The 22,854-nt window shown below is 38.3% G+C and overlaps 1 gene segment (V, D, J or C); it reads left to right on the top strand.

Annotated features, from left to right (window-relative positions):
* The first annotated feature begins 3,826 nt into the window (after nt 1-3,826).
* On the top strand, nt 3,827-22,078 carry LOC115064391. The segment is given in 5 exon segments: nt 3,827-3,869; nt 3,949-4,248; nt 5,519-5,628; nt 9,885-10,013; nt 22,034-22,078. Coding segments are annotated over 5 exon segments (627 nt in total).
* The last annotated feature ends 776 nt before the right edge of the window (nt 22,079-22,854 follow it).

The following is a 22,854-nucleotide window of genomic DNA, read 5'->3' as shown; positions in this document are numbered from 1 at the left end:
AGAGAGTTATATCAGGGACCTTTCAGCAAAATCTTGCTGGCATATGCAGTAGTGTCTGTGTTTGGTGGCTGATTATGGGATGGATTCCCAGGTGGGATAGTCTCTGGATGATCCTTCCTTTTGTCTTAGCTCCTTTTATTTTGTCTCTGTAACTCCTTCCATGGGTATTTTGTTCCCTGTTCTAAGGAGGAATGAAGTATCCAAACGTTTGTCTTCCTTCTTCTTGATTTTCTTGTGTTTTTCAAATTGTATCTTGGGTATTCTAAGTTTCTGGGCTACTATGCACTTATCAGTGAGTGGATATCAAGTGAGTTCTTTTGTGATTGGGTTACCTCACTAAGGATGATATCCTTCAGATACATCCATTTGCTCAAGAATTTTATAAATTCATTGTTTTTAATAGTTGAGTAGTACTCCATTGTGTAAATGTACCACATTTTCTGTATCCATTCCTCTATTGAGGGACATCTGGGCTCTTTCCAGCTTCTGGCTATTATAAGTAAGGCTGCTATGAACATAGTGGAGCATGTGTCCTTATTACCAGTTGAAACATCTTCTGGGTATATGCCCAGAAGAGGTATTGTGGATCCTCCGGTACTACTATGTCCAATTTTCTGAGGAACTGCCAGACTGATTTTCAGAGTGGTTGTACAAGTTTGCAATCCCACCAGGAATAGAAGAGTGTTTCTCTTTCTCCACATCCGCACCAGCATCTGTTGTCACCTGAAATTTTTATCTTAGCCATTCTGAGTGGTGTGAGGTAGAATCTCAGTGTTGTTTTGATTTGCATTTCCCTGATGATTTAGAATGTTGAATGTTTTTTCAAGTGTTTCTCAGCCCTTCGGTATTCCTGTTGAGAATTCTTTGTTTAGCTCCGTACCCCATTTTTAATGGGATTATTTGAATTTCTGGAGTCCAGTTCCTGACCAGAACAGCAATAGCTTGTGCTGTAATATCAAGAATTGACAAATGGGATCTCCTAAAATTGCAGCTTCTGTAAGGCAAAAGATACTGTCAATAAGACAAAAAGGCCATCAATGGAATGGGAAAGGATCTTTACCAATCCTAAATCTGATAGGGGACTAATATCCTATATATTCAACCCTGCCTTCAGTGCTCAGTGATCAGTGGAGAAGAGTAAGTAGAATGACTGTAAGATCCAGAGCATGTGGACATAGTCAAGGAAACAATGTTTTCAGACAGAACATGGAATATCCACATATGAAGTCACGTGAACAACACATATAGAAGCTAAGATCAGACAAAATCTAAGTATGGATGAGTAAAAATGGTAACCAAGTTAACAGTCTTACAATGCACCCAATCAGCTTGATAGCTGCTTAGAGAATGTCAGATTTCTACATTGTAGTGACACTGGGTATATCAACTACACTTTGCAGAAGGCTCCATGATCAGGAGTAGTTTGACAACACATCATGGAATTCATGGAATTCTTTTGTATTTGTTTTGTTTCTGTTTCTGTTTCTGTTTCTGTTTCTGTTTCTGTTTCTGTTTCTGTTTCTGTTTCTGTTTCTGTTTCTGTTTCTGTTTGTTTCTCTTTCTCTTTCTTTCTCTTTCTCTGTGAGAGAAAGAACATGAAAGTAAAAGTAGGGTGTAGGGAGGTGGTAAAACACCTGGGAGGAACTAGGAAAAATATTTTTTAAATCAAGTTCACTTAAAAATAAGAAAAACATGATGCATTTATTCAGGCAGAATACCAATATGATAAATTCAGTAATTAAATTCATGTATCATATTGAAGTATAATCATGAGACGATATCATAGAAATCAGTAGTGTATTTCTACATTATCATATGGGTTTGATATTTGATTTCAAACACCATAACTTGGCAAATAACAATTTTTATATCAATGTTATTATATCATGATTAATTTATGAATATAATATGGAAACAGAAGACCAAGAAATTAACATGGTGACTGATACAATATATTTTCTAGGTCAAGTATTTAACATATGCTCATTAAATAACTTTGAAATATAAAACCCATTTTAGTCTGTACTGTAATTCTGGGACATGCTCTTATGCTATCACATCTCCTTTCCACCTCAGGCTCTGAGGATTTGATCATATTGTCCATTCCTGGATTTCCATGTTATCATACTCCATGTAACAAGGGTCAGGTAGCATTTTTCTTCATGTACCTGGGTTTTCTCACTTAGGGTCACATACTCAGGGCTATCCATGTTCTCCCGTAAGACAGCATTTTCTTCAATGCAATACCATGTAGCAGTATGTTGATAAATTTTCATTTTCTTTATCCATTCCTTCTTCCACAAATACTGTGATTAATTTCTCACCTTTTCATTGCATCTTTGATAACTGTATATTTGTGTATAATGTGGTGTTTTTTATCATATTCAAAAGTTATACTTTTGAATCTTGCTAACTCCTGTATTCCTACAACCAAACTTCATACTGAGGTAAATTCCTTATCTTAAATCCTGTGAATAATTTTTCAATGGTGCATCTGGTGGTGCAAGTGTCTTACTGTCCATGCTGCTGTCTCTTAACCACAGCCCACCAGTTGTTTTGGAGATGATATGATGATGCTAATTTTGTTTGTTGTAGAGCATGCACAACGATGTGATCATTCTTATCTATACTCAACCAAGAAATTGTCCTTATCTTTACATCTTCACCACATCCTAACATCTTTTTCTGACTACTTAGCCAAAGATTTGTGATGAATATACCTTTTCGGGATGATATATAAATTGGAATTTTATTTAAATATATTTGAAAATACAGAAGCCTTGTTTAAAAGTTTGTCTATTTGTTTTGTTTTTGTTTTCTTGTGAATGAGTTGAGTTGCCTGTATATTTGTATGTAGGCTCATAATCTCATGAAAGGAAATTGCAAGGGACAAGCAAACATATTTTTTAAAAACAAAACTAAGAACTTTATATATATTTAGAATTTTTTTAAAAAACGTGTATTGTACGCTGGGCATATTTCCTTCACTATATTTCCTTGGCTCTATTATTCCCATTTGGCCATTAATTTCAAATAGACAGTTTGATTTCCATTTTATTACATATTTGCATTCATAATTGTTGTTAGCTGAACAATATCTAAGGTCCACAAATGAGGGACTCATACAATATCTCTGTTTCTATAAAGGTTTTAACTTACCTAAGAAAGTTGAGTTTCTAATTCATTACAGAAGAATATATTCTTCTGTGTTGTAAGAATAGTATATTTAGTTTATATAATCATCTGTTCACAGACATGTTGTTTGGTTTAGTAATCTAGTTATTACAGAAAATTCTAAATAAATAACCATTTGCAAGCACATATTTCTGAGGCATATTCACTTGCTGTAACTTGTGTAATATTTTAGTATGAAACCTTCTGGAAAGGCCACTATTAATATCAAGTATATGAAAAAACATTGCAAATTTTCATAAATAAGAAATTTTTAAAATTTCCAGTAACCATTTCCCCTCATTGCTTCTAACACCAATAAATTTTGTCACCAAGTCAAGTAAATGTCTCAGGTTAGGATTCTATTTCTAAAATGAAAGATTAGGCTTTGATATTATATCTAAGTGGTCTACACATGTCTCAGGGAAAGTTCCTCAGACAGAATTAGGATTTGGTCCCCAGCATCCTATCAACTGACTCACATGTGCTCAATCAACTTCCTTCTTCACCAGCCAGAATGTCCTTATGTAAGAAAAGCCCTGCCTCATGAATATGCAAATCACATGAGACTGTGATGATAAATACCGGGATATCCACACCAAACATCATATGAGCACTGTCTTCTCTACAGCCACTGAATCTCAAGGTCCTTACAATGAAATGCAGCTGGGCCATCTTCCTGATGGCAGTGGTTACAGGTAAGGGGCTCCCAAGTCCCAAACTTGAGGGTCCATACACTCTGTGACAGTGACAATTACTTTGCCTTTCTTTCTACAGGGGTCAATTCAGAGGTTCAGCTGAAGCAGTCTGGGGCTGAGCTTGTGAGGCCAGGGGCCTCAGTCAAGTTGTCCTGCAAGACTTCTGGCTACACCTTTATTAACTACTATCTGCACTGGGTGAAGCAGACACCTGAACAGGGCCTGGAGTGGATTGGAAGGATTGATCCTGAGGATGGTAATACTAAATACGCCCCGAAGTTCCAGGGCAAGGCCACTATGACTGCAGACACATCCTCAAACACAGCCTACATGCAGCTGAGCAGCCTGACATCTGAGGACTCTGCGGTCTATTACTGTACAAGGCACAGTGTTACAACCACATCCTGAGTGTGTCAGAACCCATAGAGCTGCAGGAAGCTTCATGGGACTGAGATGACAGACAATATTATCCTGAAGATTTTCTCAGAAATAGACATTCAGTGCACCTGCCTCCTCCTCACAGTTTTAAGTGGTATTTTCAACTTTATAAATGGAAACCTCCAAATAAAATGAGGCTGATCTGGGGTGTCTCTAGAGTACACTATATTTTGACCAGTTCTTTACTAGTGAATATTTTTATTGGCATGTTATTGTTTAATAAAAGATAAAGGATATACTTTTGCAATATATTGTGATAATAGATTATTCCTCATTAATCTTTGCTGAACTAGACAGAAATAAACTATATTATGAATATGGCAAGGGAAACCCAAATCAACAACCTGTTTCCAAATGACAATCTCTTTCATAGTACCTTGATTTACCTGAAACATGAAAAGACAGTTCTTTCAATAGGATCATCATAGATTTAAGTGTAGCTACTTTACTTCTACAGAAATTTATGGTATACCTTTAAAATTATTAATATATATAAATATAAATTGCTTTTGGTAATAATAGTAAAATCTCTTAATATTTCTGGATTAGCAATGACGCTGCATGCCATATGGTGGAGTACTGAGTGTATAGAGTCTGCTGTTCTGGGAACAACTGGACTCCTGTTTAGATACCATTGGTGCCAGGGCACTGGGATTCTGATCTGGAACTAAAAGAGGTTTGATCTTGTCCTCAGCAGCCCAGGGTATGCTAGCCCCTCTTTTTTGGAACTGACTTATATTTTTTTTAACAATACTATGTCAACATTGACTGGAATAGTAAAAATTCTTTTCATATTTTGCAGAAATATTAAAGGAAAATAACAGTAATGAGAATGATTAGCAAATTTTAATTTATCTTGTTTTCAGATATGGCTTTTTTCTTCCACACTGGAATCATATAGGAAGACAAAAGAATACTGGCATATCTGAGCCTTATGTTTTAAATTTTTTGCATATTTTTCAAATCATCAATAATATGAGAAGTGTTACCTATTATAGAATGATTTTTTTACAATTAACTTGCATTATCTTTAGGTGATAAAAGAGAAAAGGTGGAAACAGTTTTAACATTTCTACTTTCCTAAATACGACTTCTCACTGATGATCAACAAAGTCCTAAAGCGCTGTATAGATTTTTAACTGATAATGGGAAAGAAGCCTAGGGGAGTAATAATATGAGGAACTTTATTCTAAATATATATAACAGCTTTTATATTAGCCATTTTGGAGCAGGCAAGTTGTTTGAACTCTGTTTGGAAATTTTTGTGGATGATAGACTGATGATAAGTAATGTTGGGGAAAGGGGCATTCCTGCTTTGGTTGTGAGTATCCCTGGGCAGCCAAAGACACAGACTAATCTTATGGATAGTGAAAATTGTTCAGAATGGCTTGCTAGTCACAGGGTTTCATTTCATACATAGGTGCCATGATGCCTATTATTCCTGTAGTGGACTGACTCTCAATCCCATTCTCTATAACACTTTTTTCACATCATTATCTATGGCAAATGAGGGCTTCATGGGCAGGATTTTGTCATACCTCACTAAGGACTGCAAATATTGCTGCCTGAAAAGTTTTCTAAAGTATTTTGATGGATGTGTATCACATAATCCACTAACATTGGTCAGTGAATCATGCAGAACAGATGCAAGAGATTCAATAGAAAGACAGGTTTCTGGTATTTCCTTTTCTTTTATTGAGAGTGTATCGCTAGCTCAACCTTATTCCAGGGTATTTAAAGATTTAGTATAACTGGTCTCACAAACCAGAACACTCATTCATTAATGTTTGCCCACAATCCTGAATGAGATCCATGGACAGGACACGGTGGATGTTTCTTGGTAATAATCAAGAGTTGATGAGTTTATCCTAATTACACTTTGGCTCCAATTCATTTAAGTAGCTTTTGTTTCTTCTGTGCAGGTACAGAAACTTCAGAAAAAAGAGAGTTCCCCAATGTGAGAGCAATTTAGAACCAAATTGAGAAGTCACTTTATATTATTTAACCAAAGGCAAACTCAAATTTGAATTCTCTAGTCTCCATTTTATTCTCCCCTGTCATTTATCCTGTCAGTCTCTCTCTCTCTCTCTCTCTCTCTCTCTCTCTCTCTCTCTCTCTCTCTCTCTCTCTCTCCCCTTAACCAAGAACTGTACTCTGCATGCATTGAACAGAACAGAAAATATTCCTTGAAAAATGAAATAAAGAATATTTTACAGATATCTTTAGCACAGTTTTGTAAAGGTGATTCCTTATTACTGACTGCTACTGACCCAAATAATAAAACTCACTACAAACATCTTTGCTTATCAAAAAATGCCTATATGGTGTTTTCAACAAGTTTTGTTATTCATTGTATAAGGTTTATAGAACCCTATATTTTGTGTTGCTTGCACTGTGATGACTCTCAATTAAATGGTCCCTTCCTTCTCTTCTTTTTTCTCTGTCCTTGATCTGCCAGCAAGAGACAGTCTTCTTGGTAGGAAAGGTGGGATCAAAAATTTCTTGTGGGAATCCAGATAGGCTTAGGCTGATCCTGTGGATAAACATAATAAACAAAACCCCTCCAGGTTGTAAGGAGGGTGTCTGTTCCCTTCCAAATCTCATCCAAAGGATCATGCTATCATACTAGAAAAGGAAGCATTAATTTTGGTGTATGCCAATGGAGGGAGATAGGAGGTGTTTGGAGTTTTTGTAGATGATCATTTAGTACTGTCAAAACTATTGTTAATTGTACATTAGGGCTTAAGTAGTTGTCTTTTGTTCTAGAAGTTGGGATTTTAAGGTTTAAGTGTTCTTTCTACTATGTCTTGGCACTGAGGGTATGGTGACTAATTGTGTGCAAATGTTGAATTAAGAGATAGTGAAGGCAAAGTCATTATCAGTTTTTGTCTTTTGAGGAATGCCCTTGATGGTAAAGGTGGAGAACATATGATGAATTAACTTTTTTGAATTTTCACTCTTTGGGGCTGTAGCCCACTTAAAGTGTGAGTATGTGTTGGGAACAAAATAAAATAAAAGGGAGGCCCAGGGGGGCCCGGGGAAAGTTGTGAGGAAAAAGATGCCCAACGCCCTGCCAGAGTTTCTCTACTCTCTTTTCTGTTTGTCCTGTTGATCTTTTTACCTAGCCAATATCCTGCTTTTGGGAACAGGTGTGTTCTCCCAGAAACAAAGTGATTCTGTGTCATCTCCCTCCCCATACCCTGCTTCTGTGGGAATAAAACCTGCCTGGGAATAATAAAAATTTTACAGATTGATCAATCAGACTTGCTGTCCGTCCTTGTGTTTCTCTCCACCTACACAGGTGGTTCATCAGACCCTGTTTGACTGTCCCACGGGCTGGGACACTATTATACATATTACATTGAAGTAATTTTATAGTTCAGTTTTATGATGGAATTTTTCAGAAACACTGACCAAATACAGAACTCTTCTACATCTTGACATAATTCATTAACATAGTATTCATTAAATGGTAGTCTTTATAGTTTTAAATAATGGCATTAGCTAAATGGCCTTATGTACTAATACAATCAATTCTTTCTATCTAGTTCCCTTTTTTTTCTTTTTTTTTTTTTTTTTTTAATTTTTGAGACAGGGTTTCTCTGTATAGCCCTAGCTGTCCTGGAACTCACTCTGTAGACCAGGCTGGCCTCAAACTCAGAAATCTGCCTGCCTCTGCCTCCCGAGTGCTGGGATTAAAGGTGTGTGCCACCACGCCAGGCTCTAGTTCCCTTCATAATTTGTATTTTTTTTTTTAAGAAAAAGAAAGTTTAATGATCTGTGAGATATCTTTGTAACCCAGATACTAAACACTAAGGATAGTATTAGGTTATCCAAAAGGCTTTTCTTTTTCAGTTAGAAGCAAATGTTTTATATTTTAACTTTTTACTGATGGATCTTAATAGATTATAATAAATCAATGTTGTACTGTATTTTAAATGAATCTGACAAAAAAACCCCACAGTATTGATAATAAATAATTAAAAGTTTGTGATCTCTAAACTGATATATAGAATAATTAACATCTAAATAACTATTCTGTAATTTGTGTTTTAAAAAGGCCTAGGAGCTTGCTAATAAATAATTAAAAGTTTGTGATCTCTAAACTGATATATAGAATAATTAACATCTAAATCACTATTCTGTAATTTGTGTTTTAAAAAGGCCTAGGAGCCTCTTCTCATGCACTTGTCACCAAACAGGCCTGTAGGGTGGACTACCTTGATGGAGCTACTTCCTGAATACTCCCCCTTTTACCCCATGTCACCAACAATCTTCTAAGGAAAGACATCTGACTAGAGGTGGTGCTGACCACCCAGTCAGAAAGAGATTACATCAGGGTAGATGAAAATACCTATAAAGAAAACTATACCCAATTAGACTCTAACTCCCCACCCCACCCCCCAATCTTCTCTAATTCTCAGGGCCACTGTTAAACCTAAGACTCACTTCTTTGATTAGCCTTCCAATGGAGTCATTTGGGTTGAACAGTGGCCTCTATCAAGGGACAAACTTGTTAACCCTACACAACTGGTAAAAGAGCAGCTTCTACTACAACACCTCATTGCCTCTTACAGTCAAAGGGATACCTCAGTGTTCACTATAAAATAAGAGATCAAAGGGCTGGAGACTAATACAGAATTTAAGGGCAATTACTAAAACCATATGAGTCTGGGTTTTCCCCCAAATGGTGCTATGATTCATCCAACCTTGCCAATGTCCACCTATAGGAAATAGATATCAAAAACTGACTTTTTATATCCCTCTCCACTCTTCAGATGGTGAACACATTGTGTTATCAATACCCACCCACACTCCATTAACAATTCTGGCCCAGTCTCACCACATGAATGTACCATTCTCTCTCAGGGAATGTCTAAGAGCCCAACCCTTTGCCAAGCCAAGAGGCTGTGGTCAATGCATTAAAACCCTTATTGGAAAAGGGGCTCAGTATATATCACTATGTGGATAATATCTTAATATGGATAGATTCTTCCACTTCTCCCAAACCAAAATAACTTAATTCCTTCCCTATCCACTCTAGTAATCAAACAGCTGGTTGTGGCCTCATGAAATAAAACTTATTCTACCCATTGAATTTTTAGGGACGGATATGTCCCACATCTCAATATGCTCTCTAAAACCCACCCTTTCCTTTCTTCACAACTTAACTCTTACCTCCCTCCCGATCTTTTTGGGTAAACTTAACTGATTTTGTTCCTGGTTCCTCCTTTCCACCAGCACTCTGGAACCTCAATTTAACCTTTTAAAAGGAAATTAAAAACCCTCCTCCCCACACACTCTCTGCTAAGTCAACCCAAGTTCTAAAAATTCTGTCAAAGTGGCCCTTAAAGATGTGACTCTCCCTACATATGACCCAACAATGTCCATATAGCTCCTTACATTTTATTCCTCTCCTATTCTTTTGGAAACACTTTGTTAGCCCCAGAGGGTGACCCCTGTCCCTTGCCACTAGTTACCAATTCTGGGAACCTGGTAGACACAGAAGGGGTCTGGCGGACTGAGTTACTCTGGGTTCCCCTTGAAGAACCATAACTCTTTGGTTGCTCTGGCCAGGCTGAAGCCCCTCTGGTCCCCACCAACAGTACCCAGTATGAAAACAACCGTCACCAAGATGTGGGGCAAGAACAGCTGGGGTGCCTCAACCGATATCCACGAGAATTCAATGTGACCTCTGATTCCAAGGTAAGGGTAAGCGTTCCCCAACCCCTGCCCTCAAACCCCAGACAAGCAACCTGTCCTTTTTCTGCTGAGCTTTTGATCAGCTCCATTGCATAGATATGGGCAAGATAAAGGGAAAACTGATGTTTTTTGGCCAGAGCTTCCCTCTGAGGTGGGCTGGAGCTTCCTTTAGCCCAATCTGAAACCCAGCAGTCCTTAATGGGTGCTGGCAAAGGCCTTTTATTTAACTTCTCTTTAAATCAACAATAAACTTCATAATGCAGCAGCAACTGAAAAGCCATAAAACATCTGCCAATTCTTAAATCTGCAAAAAGGCTCAGCATTCATGAACCCTGGATAAAATGATTCTTAAAGAGCCTTATTCCAAACTAATCATTCCTCAGGAATGGAAAGATGTTTGCCATTCCTCCATGCGTGTTATGGTATTTTTACCACAATGGCCCCATTTCTAGATAAACAACTTCAACAAGGCAGGCAAAACGGAGACCGAATGATTTTAATGAACGCTTGGGACAGGAAGACTTTTCCACTGGAGACCCTGTGCAACACAAGCATGAGACAGCACCACCTTGCCTTCTGGCTTAGAAGACCCTGCTTCCTTCTCTACTAGTTCTCTTTCAAAAGCAGGGAGAAACCCTATCTGATTTCATTCTCAGAATTAGAGAAAGCCTAAAAGAAGAAATTCCCAGCCCCACAGTCAGAGATCTCCTTGGTGAAAACCTCATCTGGGAAGGCATGACTTTTGAGTGCAGTTAGCTTGCCAGGGTCTCATGGAAGAACATGATGGCAGGTGAATTGTGGCAACACAGGACATAGGAACAATGTCACACCAGACTATATCTGAGGTCCAGGAATTAGTGGCAGCAATAAAAACAGAAGGAGTCTATTTTAAATGTGAAGAGACAGGACATTGGAGAAATGAATGCCCACAAAACTCCCTTCCCATAAAAGGTCCTAATGCTACTAAGACAATCTGTCCCCAAAGTTACAAAGGTCTCCTCTGTAACAAAGGTTTTACCTCCCGTATGAAAAGGACGGTAAGCCACTGGAACCTTTAAACTTAAGAGGGGGCAACCCTCAGCCCTGACAGTAAGAGGGAAGACTACTCCCACAGAAGTCTTATTGGTGTCCAGGGAAATTAAACATTCAAGTGCCTTATTGATCCTGGAGCAGTCAAGACAATTTTGAGACAGCAAGAGATTCCATGTGACTGGCAAAGATTCATTGGCCCAGCTTCTAGGCATAAGGTGTTCCTCTCATGCATTTCTAACCAAACATGCCTACAGGTAGAAGGACCCTGATGGAGCAACTAGCCTCATACACTGCCTGGTAGCTCAAGTAGTCACCTATCTTCTAGGAACACATATTTTTACAAGCCCTCAAGGTGGTTATTACCACCCAACCAGAAAAAGATTAAATCAAAATAGATGATAATACCTATAAAGAAATACCCAAGGACACCCTGAAAACTCTACTCCAAATTACCCCCAATTCGAAGGGCTAACTGTTAGATTTGATACTCTGCCTTGATTGACCCTACAATGAAGTCGTTTGGCTTCCACAGTGGCCTCTTTCCAGGGAGAAGCTTAAAGCCCTCACACAACTGGCAGAAGAACAGCTTCTATTAAAACTTATCTGCCCCTTCCACAATCCATGGAATACTCTTATATTTGCTATAAAAAACAGATTAGGGGATGGAGATTAATATAATATTTGAGGGCAATTAACAAAACCATGGGAGTCTGACACTCTCTCAAAAGAAGGCTGCCCCATATCTCAGCCTTCCTTGCCAATGCCCCCAAATTATCAATAGACCTAAAAGAATTTTATCCATCTCTCTCAACCTTGAGACTGTAAATGTTTTGCATAACAGTCCAGTCATTTGTCAGGAGTCTTTGGTCACTGTATCAAAACTTTCGTAGACATAGGATTCAATATATATCATTGTATGGATGACATCTTAATATGGGGAGATTCTTCCACAGTCCCTCCCAAAATAAAGACCATCTAATACCCTTCCTATCTTACCTAGGAAAATAGTCCCTCATAAACTACCACTTATTCTGTGCATTTTGTTTTTAATTACAGAAATCTCAATATACCCCCTCAAACCCACCCTTTTTTTCCCTATGAAATTAACTCTCACTACCCGCCAGAACTTTTTGGGTAACTTTAACTGGCTTAAACCCTGACTATCCCTTCCCATAAGCACCCTTTAACCTCTTGTCAACCTCTTAAAATGAGATAAAAGGCTCTCTGCTCAGAGAATGCTGTCTCCTGAAGCATTCCAAGCTCTAAATTCTTTCAATGTATCCTTAAAATACATGGCTCTTGGCAAATATGACCCAACCATGCCCTCATACATCCTTATCTTTAATTTCTCCCCTACACTTGTGCAAACCCTATACCAAGCCCAAGGGGTGCTGGGATGGCTCCACAATTGAATGGACTGCACACTTTGAATTCTAATTGAAGTGAATTCACTCACTATTATCATTAAATGTGGCAAGTATGGAGCCCTACAAACTTTACTTAAAGAACCTGACAATCTTGCAATCCTCCTTTTCCTCAATGATACTCAATAGGTCATCAAAAGTCACCCCCATTTTGATATCATCATAATGGGATTGATTCCCAGGACATATTGACAACATTATCCTGATGAAAACTGGGACACTGCCCTCCCTCTGCTGTGATGGCTTCCCCTCAAAATATTTTGTAAAAAAGGCCATAATTGGAAACTCCCTTGATATTTTCTTATGGAAGAAAGAGGGGGGTTACACCAGCAATATACTAGTCCCCCGAGGATGTTCTCCTTATTCTCCAATTCAGAGAGCTCCCCATTTCTCCCCTAATATAAAGAATTATATGCTACCTTTCTAGACCTAAAGGAAGTCAAGGTGCCCCTTAACCTTTTTCAGACAGTGTGTGTGCTGTCATTTTGCTCCCTTGGCTGTCAAGATTCTTTGTCAAACTAGATGCAAGCTGACTTTCCCATCTACTCACACAGGTTTCCAGCCTCCCCATCTTCATCCAGCATGTCTGATCTCATAGTCCCCTGCAAGACCTGTATCCAAAGGAAATGCACTCAATGATTAAACCACCTCACCAGGAACATGCAAAGCCTCCACAGAGCAAGTAGACCAGTTCCATTAAGACATACACGCAAATACAAAAGGACTTTATGCTTGTTTCCCCACATCCCCTTGTTAATCTCTAAAGGATAATAAAAATATGCTCCTCTTGTGCATCTGTTATTATCACCCCAGATTTATAAATGATGGACAACAATCCCTGAGGCCTCAAATTCAATGGCTTATGGCAAATAGACTTAACCCATACATCCCAATTTAATAAAGAAAAATGTTTTTATTACCAAAGATACATCCTTGTGGAGAATTGCAGGCTGGTCTCCAGTTGAGCTGAGGTCTGAACCCCAATGGTCATAATTCATCCTCATGACATGATTGGCATTCCCTCAAACTCCTTGAACTCCGGCCCCTGCTTAAGGTACCACCTCCCATGGCCCCCACAAGACAAGTATGGTCAGTGGTCATGTAAGCAATGGCCCAAGCTTCTGACCTTCAGGCTAAACTCCTTTCCAGTTACCTAGCAACAGTAATGGCCATAAAAAGGGGTGCTCAGCCCCAGCATGCTCTCTTACTCTTACCCTCTTACTCTCATTCTTTTGTCCTCTCTCACACTTCTCTCTCTCTCTCTCTCTCTCTCTCTCTCTCTCTCTCTCTCTCCTCTCTCCCTGCATTTCTATAATAAAGCTCTTAAACCATAAAGTCTCTGCTCTGCTCCATCAAGGCCCGCTGTGCACTCTGCTCATTGTTGGGAACTTTTTCCCTATTCCCTCTTCTTGCAACCCTGGTGGCTTTAGCAAAGTAGCTTGGGGGTGGGGTTCCTGTCGGTGCTGCCCCTTCTCCACCCCCCCCACCTTGTGGGTCAGAGGCAATGCCCACCCTGGGCCAAGTAGAAAGCGCCTGGCAGTCTCTCCACACCTGACTGACCAGAGAATAGAGAAACTCTGGAGGGGCATTGGGTATCTTTTTCCTCACAACTTCCCCTGCCCCTCCTGGGCCCCCCTTTTATTTTATTTTGTTCCCAACACATACTCACAGTTTATGTGGGCTACAGCCCCAAAGAGTGAAAATTCATAAAGGTTAATTCATCATATGTTCTCCACCTTTCCCATCAAGGGCATACCTCAAAAGACAAAAACTGATAACGACTTTGCCTTCACTATCTCTCAAGTCAACATTTGCACACAATTATTCACCATACCCTCAGTGCCAAGAAAGTAGAAATTCTTAGTAGACATAGTAGAAAGAATACTTAAACCTTAAAATCCCAACTTCTAGAACAAAAGACAACTACCTAAGCCCTAATGTACAATTAACGAATTTCTGATACCACCTTTCCTTCCAAGAAGACTGTCTCTTGCTGGTAGACCAAGGACAGAGAAGGAAGAGGAGGAGGAAGGGACCAGTTAATTGAGAGTTATCATAATGCAAGCAACCAAGGTTTATGGCCATAGTCTATTGATAGTCTCCTGAGAGACCTCTGCTTGAGTGTCTGTTAGCAGAACACACAGTATTGCACATTCCTCCAGCTCTTAGGGAGGTCAAATTATTTCCTATGTGAAGGCTATAGTAAAAAGTTTTATTCTTTGGGGTAACAGTCTTTTATATCCTAAATAATAATCCATTCTGGTTGATAATGGTTTTATCTGATAATGCCAACTTGAACTGAATTCAATATGAATACTGAAGTCTCTTTGTCTGAATTTTCACCGTATAAGTTTTTAGTACTTTATTCTTCCTGTTTACATTTAAATGGAATCATATTTTGACAAACGCTTGCTCTACATTTCATATTTTTCATGTAATTATTTTGAAAAACGATTCCTACCTGATGTTTTGTGTTTGATGAATTATTCAACTAGTCCTTCTTTATCAATTTTACTGATTCACTTGATGTTTTCGAATGTTATTATGCAATTTTTCCACGTTAACTGCTTTTCTGTGCCCAAGAACTGTGTATTATATCTTCTTCCTCATTTTATCTCATTACAATATAAAATTATTGTTGTTTCTGCTTTATACATTAGTTAGATTATTCTAATTCTGATATAAGGAAATAAAATTGTGAATTTAACAACTCAGTATGATGCTAAAAACAAGGATTCACTGTCATGTTACCCAGGGTCTGGATGAGAATTATTCTACATTACTGTTGATGAGACAGAAGTATTACTGTGAAACTTTTTAAATGAGGTGGTTGGATAAATATATCAGAACCAGTATCCAAGGTTCTAACTACCAACCATTTATACTCTGACCATGAACATATATATAACATGCTATTGAGATTCTATCACTATTTTTAAAGACTATCCATTCATCCATATTGAGATAAGTAAATTATTGATCGAAAACATGAAAACAAAGTTACACCACTGAAGTAGAACAGAAGTAATTATAAAATATGGAGAGTCCCTGAAATTATCTTCTCTTGAGTATGTCCGGTGTTTAATTCTAAAGAGTTGTTAAAAAAAAAAAAAGAGAAGAGAGACAAAGGTAACATGAATACATGAATGCAGAATCACCACACATAGCACCTCACCTAAGTAATTAAAGTCATACCAATGATAATAAGCATTCTATATTTAAAATCATTCTCTTATACATCCTGACTGCAGGTTCATCTCCCTCTACTCCTCACTGTTTGTCCCATACCTTTCCTCTCCACCAGATACAAAAGTAGGAGTTCTTATAACATGTATCATGATAACACATGACAAGAGTGATATGATTTCCTCTGGTATTCTTTATGTAGTTATGTATAACCATGAAGCAATATTACATTAGTATGAACAGTCAACAAGATAACTATAATTAGATATTTTGCAAATCATGTATAGGTTTCTTTTTAAATATATTTAATACAAATATTGAAGGAATAATACAGTTCTTTATTGATTGTGAAGTTTCAAATAAAGTGGCTGATCCTGATTCAGTCACAGATGTAAAATTTAAATTTACAAGTTTCCCCCACCTCAAATATATTATGCTTTTCTTCTAATTTGAAGTGATACTATTACTCTTCTTACTGTATTAGGTTGTTTGAGTGATTTAGAGAGTATAAATTTTATATTTACATGGAAAAAATAAAAATATTAAGACCACTAAAGTTTTCCACGTACTGAGAAGGACTCTAAAAAGTTAGTTAGTCATAGATTTGGGTTATAATTTAAAAAATAACATCTTGGAGATTTCCTAGGGCAGCCTTCCCTTTATCTGAGCAGAAGGGAAGGGTAGAGGGTGTGAGTGTGGGACTGGGATGAGAGGAGGGGGAAGCTGCAATCAGGATTCAAAGTGAATAAATGAATGAATATATACATATATTCAACCCTCTTTAGCTCTTTCTGAACTCTTGTTGGCTTATTTGTTTGTTTCGTTCAAAAACTCCTCTCCAAGCTAATTGGTTCAAACTTGTTCCTCTTGGCTTCTGACTGAATTGCTCTGCTTGGCTTCAAATTAGGTCTAGAAATATGTTATAATTTTCTGGTTCCTTCTCATTCTCTGGGTCATTCTGACTTCACCTATGTCTAGATTGCTTTCTCTGCAACCAGTCTCTCTATAGCTGTGCCAATAAAATCTACCTTTGAAGTCCATGAACTGAACTTCCACAAACTCAACTCCAACATATTGTCTCTCAACTGGCCAAACTCAATTCCACTCAACTAAACTAATTGCTCTCACTAAACTGCCCTCCCTCCTGTTTGTTCTTAGGAGAGTCAGATATATCTTATATCTGACTCATTCTGTCAAATCTTTCTCTGACTCACAATTTTGACTGCCCTTTTGCCTTTCACTTTCAAACATAGCTGCTTTCTTTGCAAGACTAACTGTAACGTCATTGTTTATATTAAAGGTGTTTACTAAGGGTGTGTTCATTATCCAGCCACGGGGATTAAAGGTGTGTCATTCCAGTCAGATCATACACACCTAGAAGTTATTTGGGTATGAGCTCTTGACAGACCAGACATACTGCTAGATTAAAATTACTCTATTCTATAAAATGTTACTAGAATCCAATCATGTAAACTGAAATAATGGATTTTAGTTGACATTTATCTAGAAACCTCTATTAAGCAATATGTTTGTGAAGACTACCAGGGAGGTCTTGATAATTGGATTCCTCCTTTCCTTCTAAATTGTAAATAACATTCTTACAATAGTTATATTGAAATGATGTTAAAACTGATGGTATTTATTCTGTCAAACATGATGTTCTCAAATATAAAACTAGCTTGTTGAAGTGAACACATTTATTGTTTGAGGAGATAAATCATAAGATCTACTCATCATGCATTAAGAACATAATACATTGTTATTGGTTGTGGTCAACACCCATATAACTTATTATTTGGATTAATTCTGCGCAAATACCTGATGTCTAATCTCACTCTACTCTATAAAAGTCATAGCCACCCTGCCCTTACTTTTACTTTATCTGAGATCAGTTTTTTAGTTTCCATGTGATAAGTAATCATTTGCTCCCTTGTTCTCTGACTGTTACTGAAAGAAAACACTTCAGGTTTATCCATCTCTATGAGATATTTAAACCATTGTGAACATAACTTCACCAAACACTAGAAGAAAGGTAATGACTGCTCATTTAGATGCAGGAGAGGGAGCTCAGTGTTACAGAGAGCATACCATTCTTGCAAGGGACACAGGATCAGTTGCTGGTACCAACAGTAGGCTATCATAGTCACCTATAAGTATTGAGGGCTGAGTGTTGGCTTTTGACTTCCTTTAGAACTAGACTACGGGGTGGGGGTGGGGGGGCTAGGGAGAGAATAATGATAGGTAGATGATAGATAGATAGATAGATAGATAGATAGATAGATAGATAGATAGACAGATAATTTTTATTCCTCATCAACTCCTGGGAGTTAGTGCATTTGGAAAGTTTTTGTGTAAATTTGTATAACTGCTTTGAAAATAAATTTAGCATTTTCTCAGAAAATTAGGACTACCCAATACCCAGATATACTACTCCTGGGCCTATAGCCAACAGATGTCTCACTATATCACCAGGGCACTTTCTCAACAATGTTCATAGCAACTTTATTTATAGTAGCCATACACTGGAAACAACCTAGATGTCACTAACTGAAAAAATGGATAAAGAAAACGTACCTTCACACAATGCAACATTATTCATCTATTAAAACCAAAAATATAGTAAAATTTGCAGGCAGCTGGATGGAATTAGAAAATATTCTGAGTGAGGTAACCCAGACCCAGAAAGACATACTTTGTATGTACTCACTTATAAGTGGATATTAGCCATAAAGTACAAGATACCAATGTAATAATCTATGGACCCAAGGAACCTAAGTAATAAGGCATGCCCAAGGTAATATGCTTGAATCTCACTTAGAAAGGAAAATAAAATAGTCAGTGGAGGTAGATGGATGGAGCAAAGTGGGAGGGAGAGTGCAGGGGGAGGAGAATTAGAGGGATCAAATGTAGGTAGAACGAAGGAGAAGGAGAGAGGGCCTAGAGAATGCATGTAAATCACAGGGTGTAGAGAGAGCCATCTCTAGAATGTTACAGAGACCTGGTATGGGGGAGGCACAGCAAGTCTATGAAGCTGACTCTAGGTCAGATTCCTGGCAGTAGGGGATGTGGAGCCTGACATAACCAACTCCTGTAACCAGGCAGGATTTGCACTGGAAGGATAAAGACACTGACCCACCCATAAAAACCTTTGACCCAAAATTTGTCCTGCTTACAAAAAGTGCAGGAAGGAAGATGGAACAGAGACTAAGGGAATGACCAACCAATGACTGACCCAAATTAAGACCCATACCACGGGAAAACAAAAATCAGTGACACTACTGATGATACTCTGGCATGCTTTCAGAAAGAAGCCTGGCATCACTCTCCTCTAAAAGGTTCTACCAAGCAGTAGGCATAAACTAATGCAGAGATCCACAGCCAAACAGGTCAGGGGTCTTGTGGATGAGATAAGAGATGGATTGAGGGACACAGATGGGATAGGGAATTCACAATAAGACCAACAGAATCAACTAACCTGAACTCTTGGTGGCTCACAGAGAACCACCAACAAAAGAGCATACATTAGCTGAACAAAGGCCCTCTGCACATATGTAGCAGATGTACAGCTTGGAATTCATGGTATTCTGCCAACAACTAGAGCAGGCAGGAGCTGTCCTAGACTCTCTAGCCTGCCTGCAGATCTTCTTTTCCTAATTTGGATGCTTTGTCTGGCCTCAGTGGTAGAGGATGCGCCTAGTCCTGCAGAGACTTAATGTGCCTGGGTGGATACCCAGAGATGCCTCACCTTCTCAGACAAGGAGAAGGAGAGGCTTGGGTGAAGGGGGGGAGGTTGATGAGAGGATGGGGGCTGCAATTGCGATGTAAAAAGTATAAATAAATAAATAAATAAATAAATAAATAAATAAATAAATAAATAAAAGTAAAAATAATAATAAAATATACAAAAATAAAAAATAAAAGTTTCTCATCTAGTGCTGTCCCAGAACTATTAGAGAGTTCTTGTGTAGTATATATGAGACCTTGATTCAAATGTTAATATTTTAAAATATATTCCATATATTGATTAAGGAATGCGGTGTTTGAAAACTCATCAATTCACTGAGTGATGATGCATGTCTTTAGTCCTAGTTCTCAGGAGGTAGAAGCAGGTATATTTCTGTATTCAAGGCAATTCTGGTATGCTGAACAAATCTGAGGATGACCAGGGCATTGGCAAATAATGTATGGGTCCATCAGAGAATTACCAAAAAAAAAAAAAAAAAAAAATCACATGACCCAGCAATCTCACAACAGTGTGGGTAGTAATGAAATAAGTAGCATTGTTATTTAACATATATTTTCTCATTTCTGTGATCATTTCCGAATCCCATAGTTGTAATGTCTGCATGGATCTTCTGACAGACCTTTGTAACACAGAATTATGAAGGATTGACTACCCTATTTTGGTAAAGATATTCAGTCAACTCTTCTGATATTTATGCCAGTTATATTAATTGGAGGAAATAAAAACTAGCCTAGTACAACGTGAAGACAGTCGTCATTTGCCTGGTGGAAAAATGAACAAAGAGAATGGTGAAGTAACAGGGATGATAGGGAGAACTTCTGAATGAAAAACAGGTCATTTGCTGCCAATAGAGGTATGTCTCCGTAGCAAACACTGGACTATAGTCAGACAATGACAGAGAATGTCTCATTTGCAATCCAGAAGTGAAATACACAAATGTCCCAAGTGTTCCTCTCACAGAGAAGGAGTTCTGCTCACTTTATGAGGGAGATATAATCTTGTCCAAGAGTCACATTAGGGAAAATTCATGTCCAATACAGACAGTGGGAAAGACAAAACTATATGTAGAAATACAACTATGTGTCATTCCTTTTAATTTCACATTTATACTAATGAGACAAATTGTATAAAAGAGCACATATGCATATGCAGGAAAAAGAACTTAGTGAAGTGTGGTGAATCTTTTACAAAGAAAATCTGAATATGAAATTACAAGAGTGTGTTAAGTTCTGTATCATCATCTTTGATATCTTACATTTGCTGTGGACACTGCCTTAGTGTCCAACTCTAGACCTACCATACTGAGTTCTCTCTATAACCTGAATGATATAAATGTTCCTGTTATGGAAGGAATAGCAGACATCTCATTATGAGAAGCTAAAAATAACATCCAATCACGGTTAAGGCTTATGCTAATATGATGACATAATAGGCATGTCCTTGTAAATGGCTACCTATTGCAAATGTCTGTTTTGGTTGTATTTTGAAGTGATTTGGGGAGAAAAATTGACCAGGAAGTGAGCAATAAATGAGCTGAGCACTTCAATAGGTAAACAGGTGAGGTCAGTTCTCTACTCAGTTCAACAAGTGGTGGATATTTTACAAAATTCTTAGTTTCATGAAGGAGAATTTACCAATGACTACCTTTCTCTTTCTAATTCAAGTGATTGATGAAATATTGTGTAGTTATTCTGAAAATGAAAGAATGTAAGAAGAAGAGGGCATGCATTTGTTCCTCAATCACGTTACAAGGAATATGTTGGTGTGATTGATGAGGGTTGGACTAGGAAGTTGGTGGCATCAAATGTGGATCTAAGCGTTAATGAGAAAAAGTGAAAATCCTAGTTCATATCACTGAAGAAAACAAGAGCATAGATTTGTTTCTCAGTGATTATCAGGGATGGCTTCTGACAGAATTTAACAGAAAAGACAAATTTATGTTCCTATTAGATGCATGCAAAAAGGCAAACTATGATTCCAAGAGCTTCAAGGATGCTTATGTTGATGAAATGAAAGCTTTTATTGGGCTCGGAATATACATGGAGTACTTGTGTATAAAACTAAGCTACTGGGATTACTGCTCAAGTGAGGAACCTGACTTTGTTGCACATGGTTTATTACCAGATTGTGGACACTGGAAACACAGACACAAAAGCTGAATAATGGTAGTAGAAGCAAGGTAGCCTTATTTTCTACAATCTCTCCAAATTTTATCCAAATCTAACCACTGTTGTGCATGTTGTGAACAGTTTTCTTACATATCTTGGTTTTTCAAAATTTGCTCAGTAGCCAGGCATGGGGGATTAATTACATTCAGGGCTCAGGTCTGGTTAGGGTTAGAGCTTGCAGTGTCAGGAAGACATGCAAATAAGGCTCTCTTTGCCCAGGAAAACAAGCCCTGCCTGGAATCTCTAGCCCTGGTACAGGAACTCAGCCCTGGATTCCCAGGTCCTCACATTCAAAAATCAGCAAGATGCACAGACCACTCACTATGGACTTAGGCTAAACTTAGTTTTCTGTGTGTTTACTATATGGTAATTGAAAGGCTATATATGAAGATGAGATTCTGTGGACATAAGAAAGGCAAAAATTATTTTTTGTGACAGTTTTCTGAACAACATTCTCTGTGTTTGCAGATATCCAGTGTGAGGTGCAACTGGTGGGGTCTAGGAGAGTCTTAATGCAGCCTAGGAAAACCTTGAATCTCCCTCCTGCAGAAAGGAATCATCTTCAGTGACTGACATGGCATGGTCCTCCAGGCTCCAGGGAAGGGGCTGGAGTGGGATACATACATTAATTGTGACAGTAGTTACATCAGCTATGCCAAAGCTATAAAAGAGCAATTCACTCCCTCCAGAGACAATACCAAGAACACTTTGTACCTGGAAATTAGCAATTTGAAGTCTGAAAACACAGTCATTTATTACTGTGCAACACACATAATGAGTGAATGTTACTGAGAGCTCAGGAAGAAACCTCCATTGGGGGCTCAGGGTCAGCAGGGGCTCTAAGTAACAGACAGAGCTCTGAGTTACAGCGTGTTACTGATGTGTTTATAAAAAAATAAAGAGAGGAGGTGATATATTTTTGAGGATATGTGGTGAGATGTGGTGGAAGGGGGCGACTCCATGTGCCCATGCTTAGGCAACCCTTCCCCCTGAGAAACCAGTCAAATGATGGTTTAGTATAGAATAGAGTTTATTTAGGGCATGCAGAGGAGAGTTAAGAGGGTAGTAAAAGTGAAGAAAAGCAGACAGAGAGAGAGGGGGAGGAGGAGAGGGAGAGGGAGAGGGAGAGGGAGAGGGAGAGGGAGAGGCTGGCCAGGAGCACATGGTGGGGTGGGGGGGAAGGGAGGAGAGGACAGAGCAGGAGCAGGAAGGAAAGAGAAAGAGAGAGAAGAGGGGAAAAACAGCCCCTTTTATAGTGAGTCAGGCATACCTGGCTGTTGCAAGGTAAC

The sequence above is a fragment of the Mus pahari genome, chromosome 7 (genome assembly GCF_900095145.1).
Source record: "Mus pahari chromosome 7, PAHARI_EIJ_v1.1, whole genome shotgun sequence".
In the NCBI taxonomy this organism is placed as follows: domain Eukaryota; kingdom Metazoa; phylum Chordata; class Mammalia; order Rodentia; family Muridae; genus Mus; species Mus pahari.
This window is presented reverse-complemented; position numbering and strand designations above follow the sequence as displayed.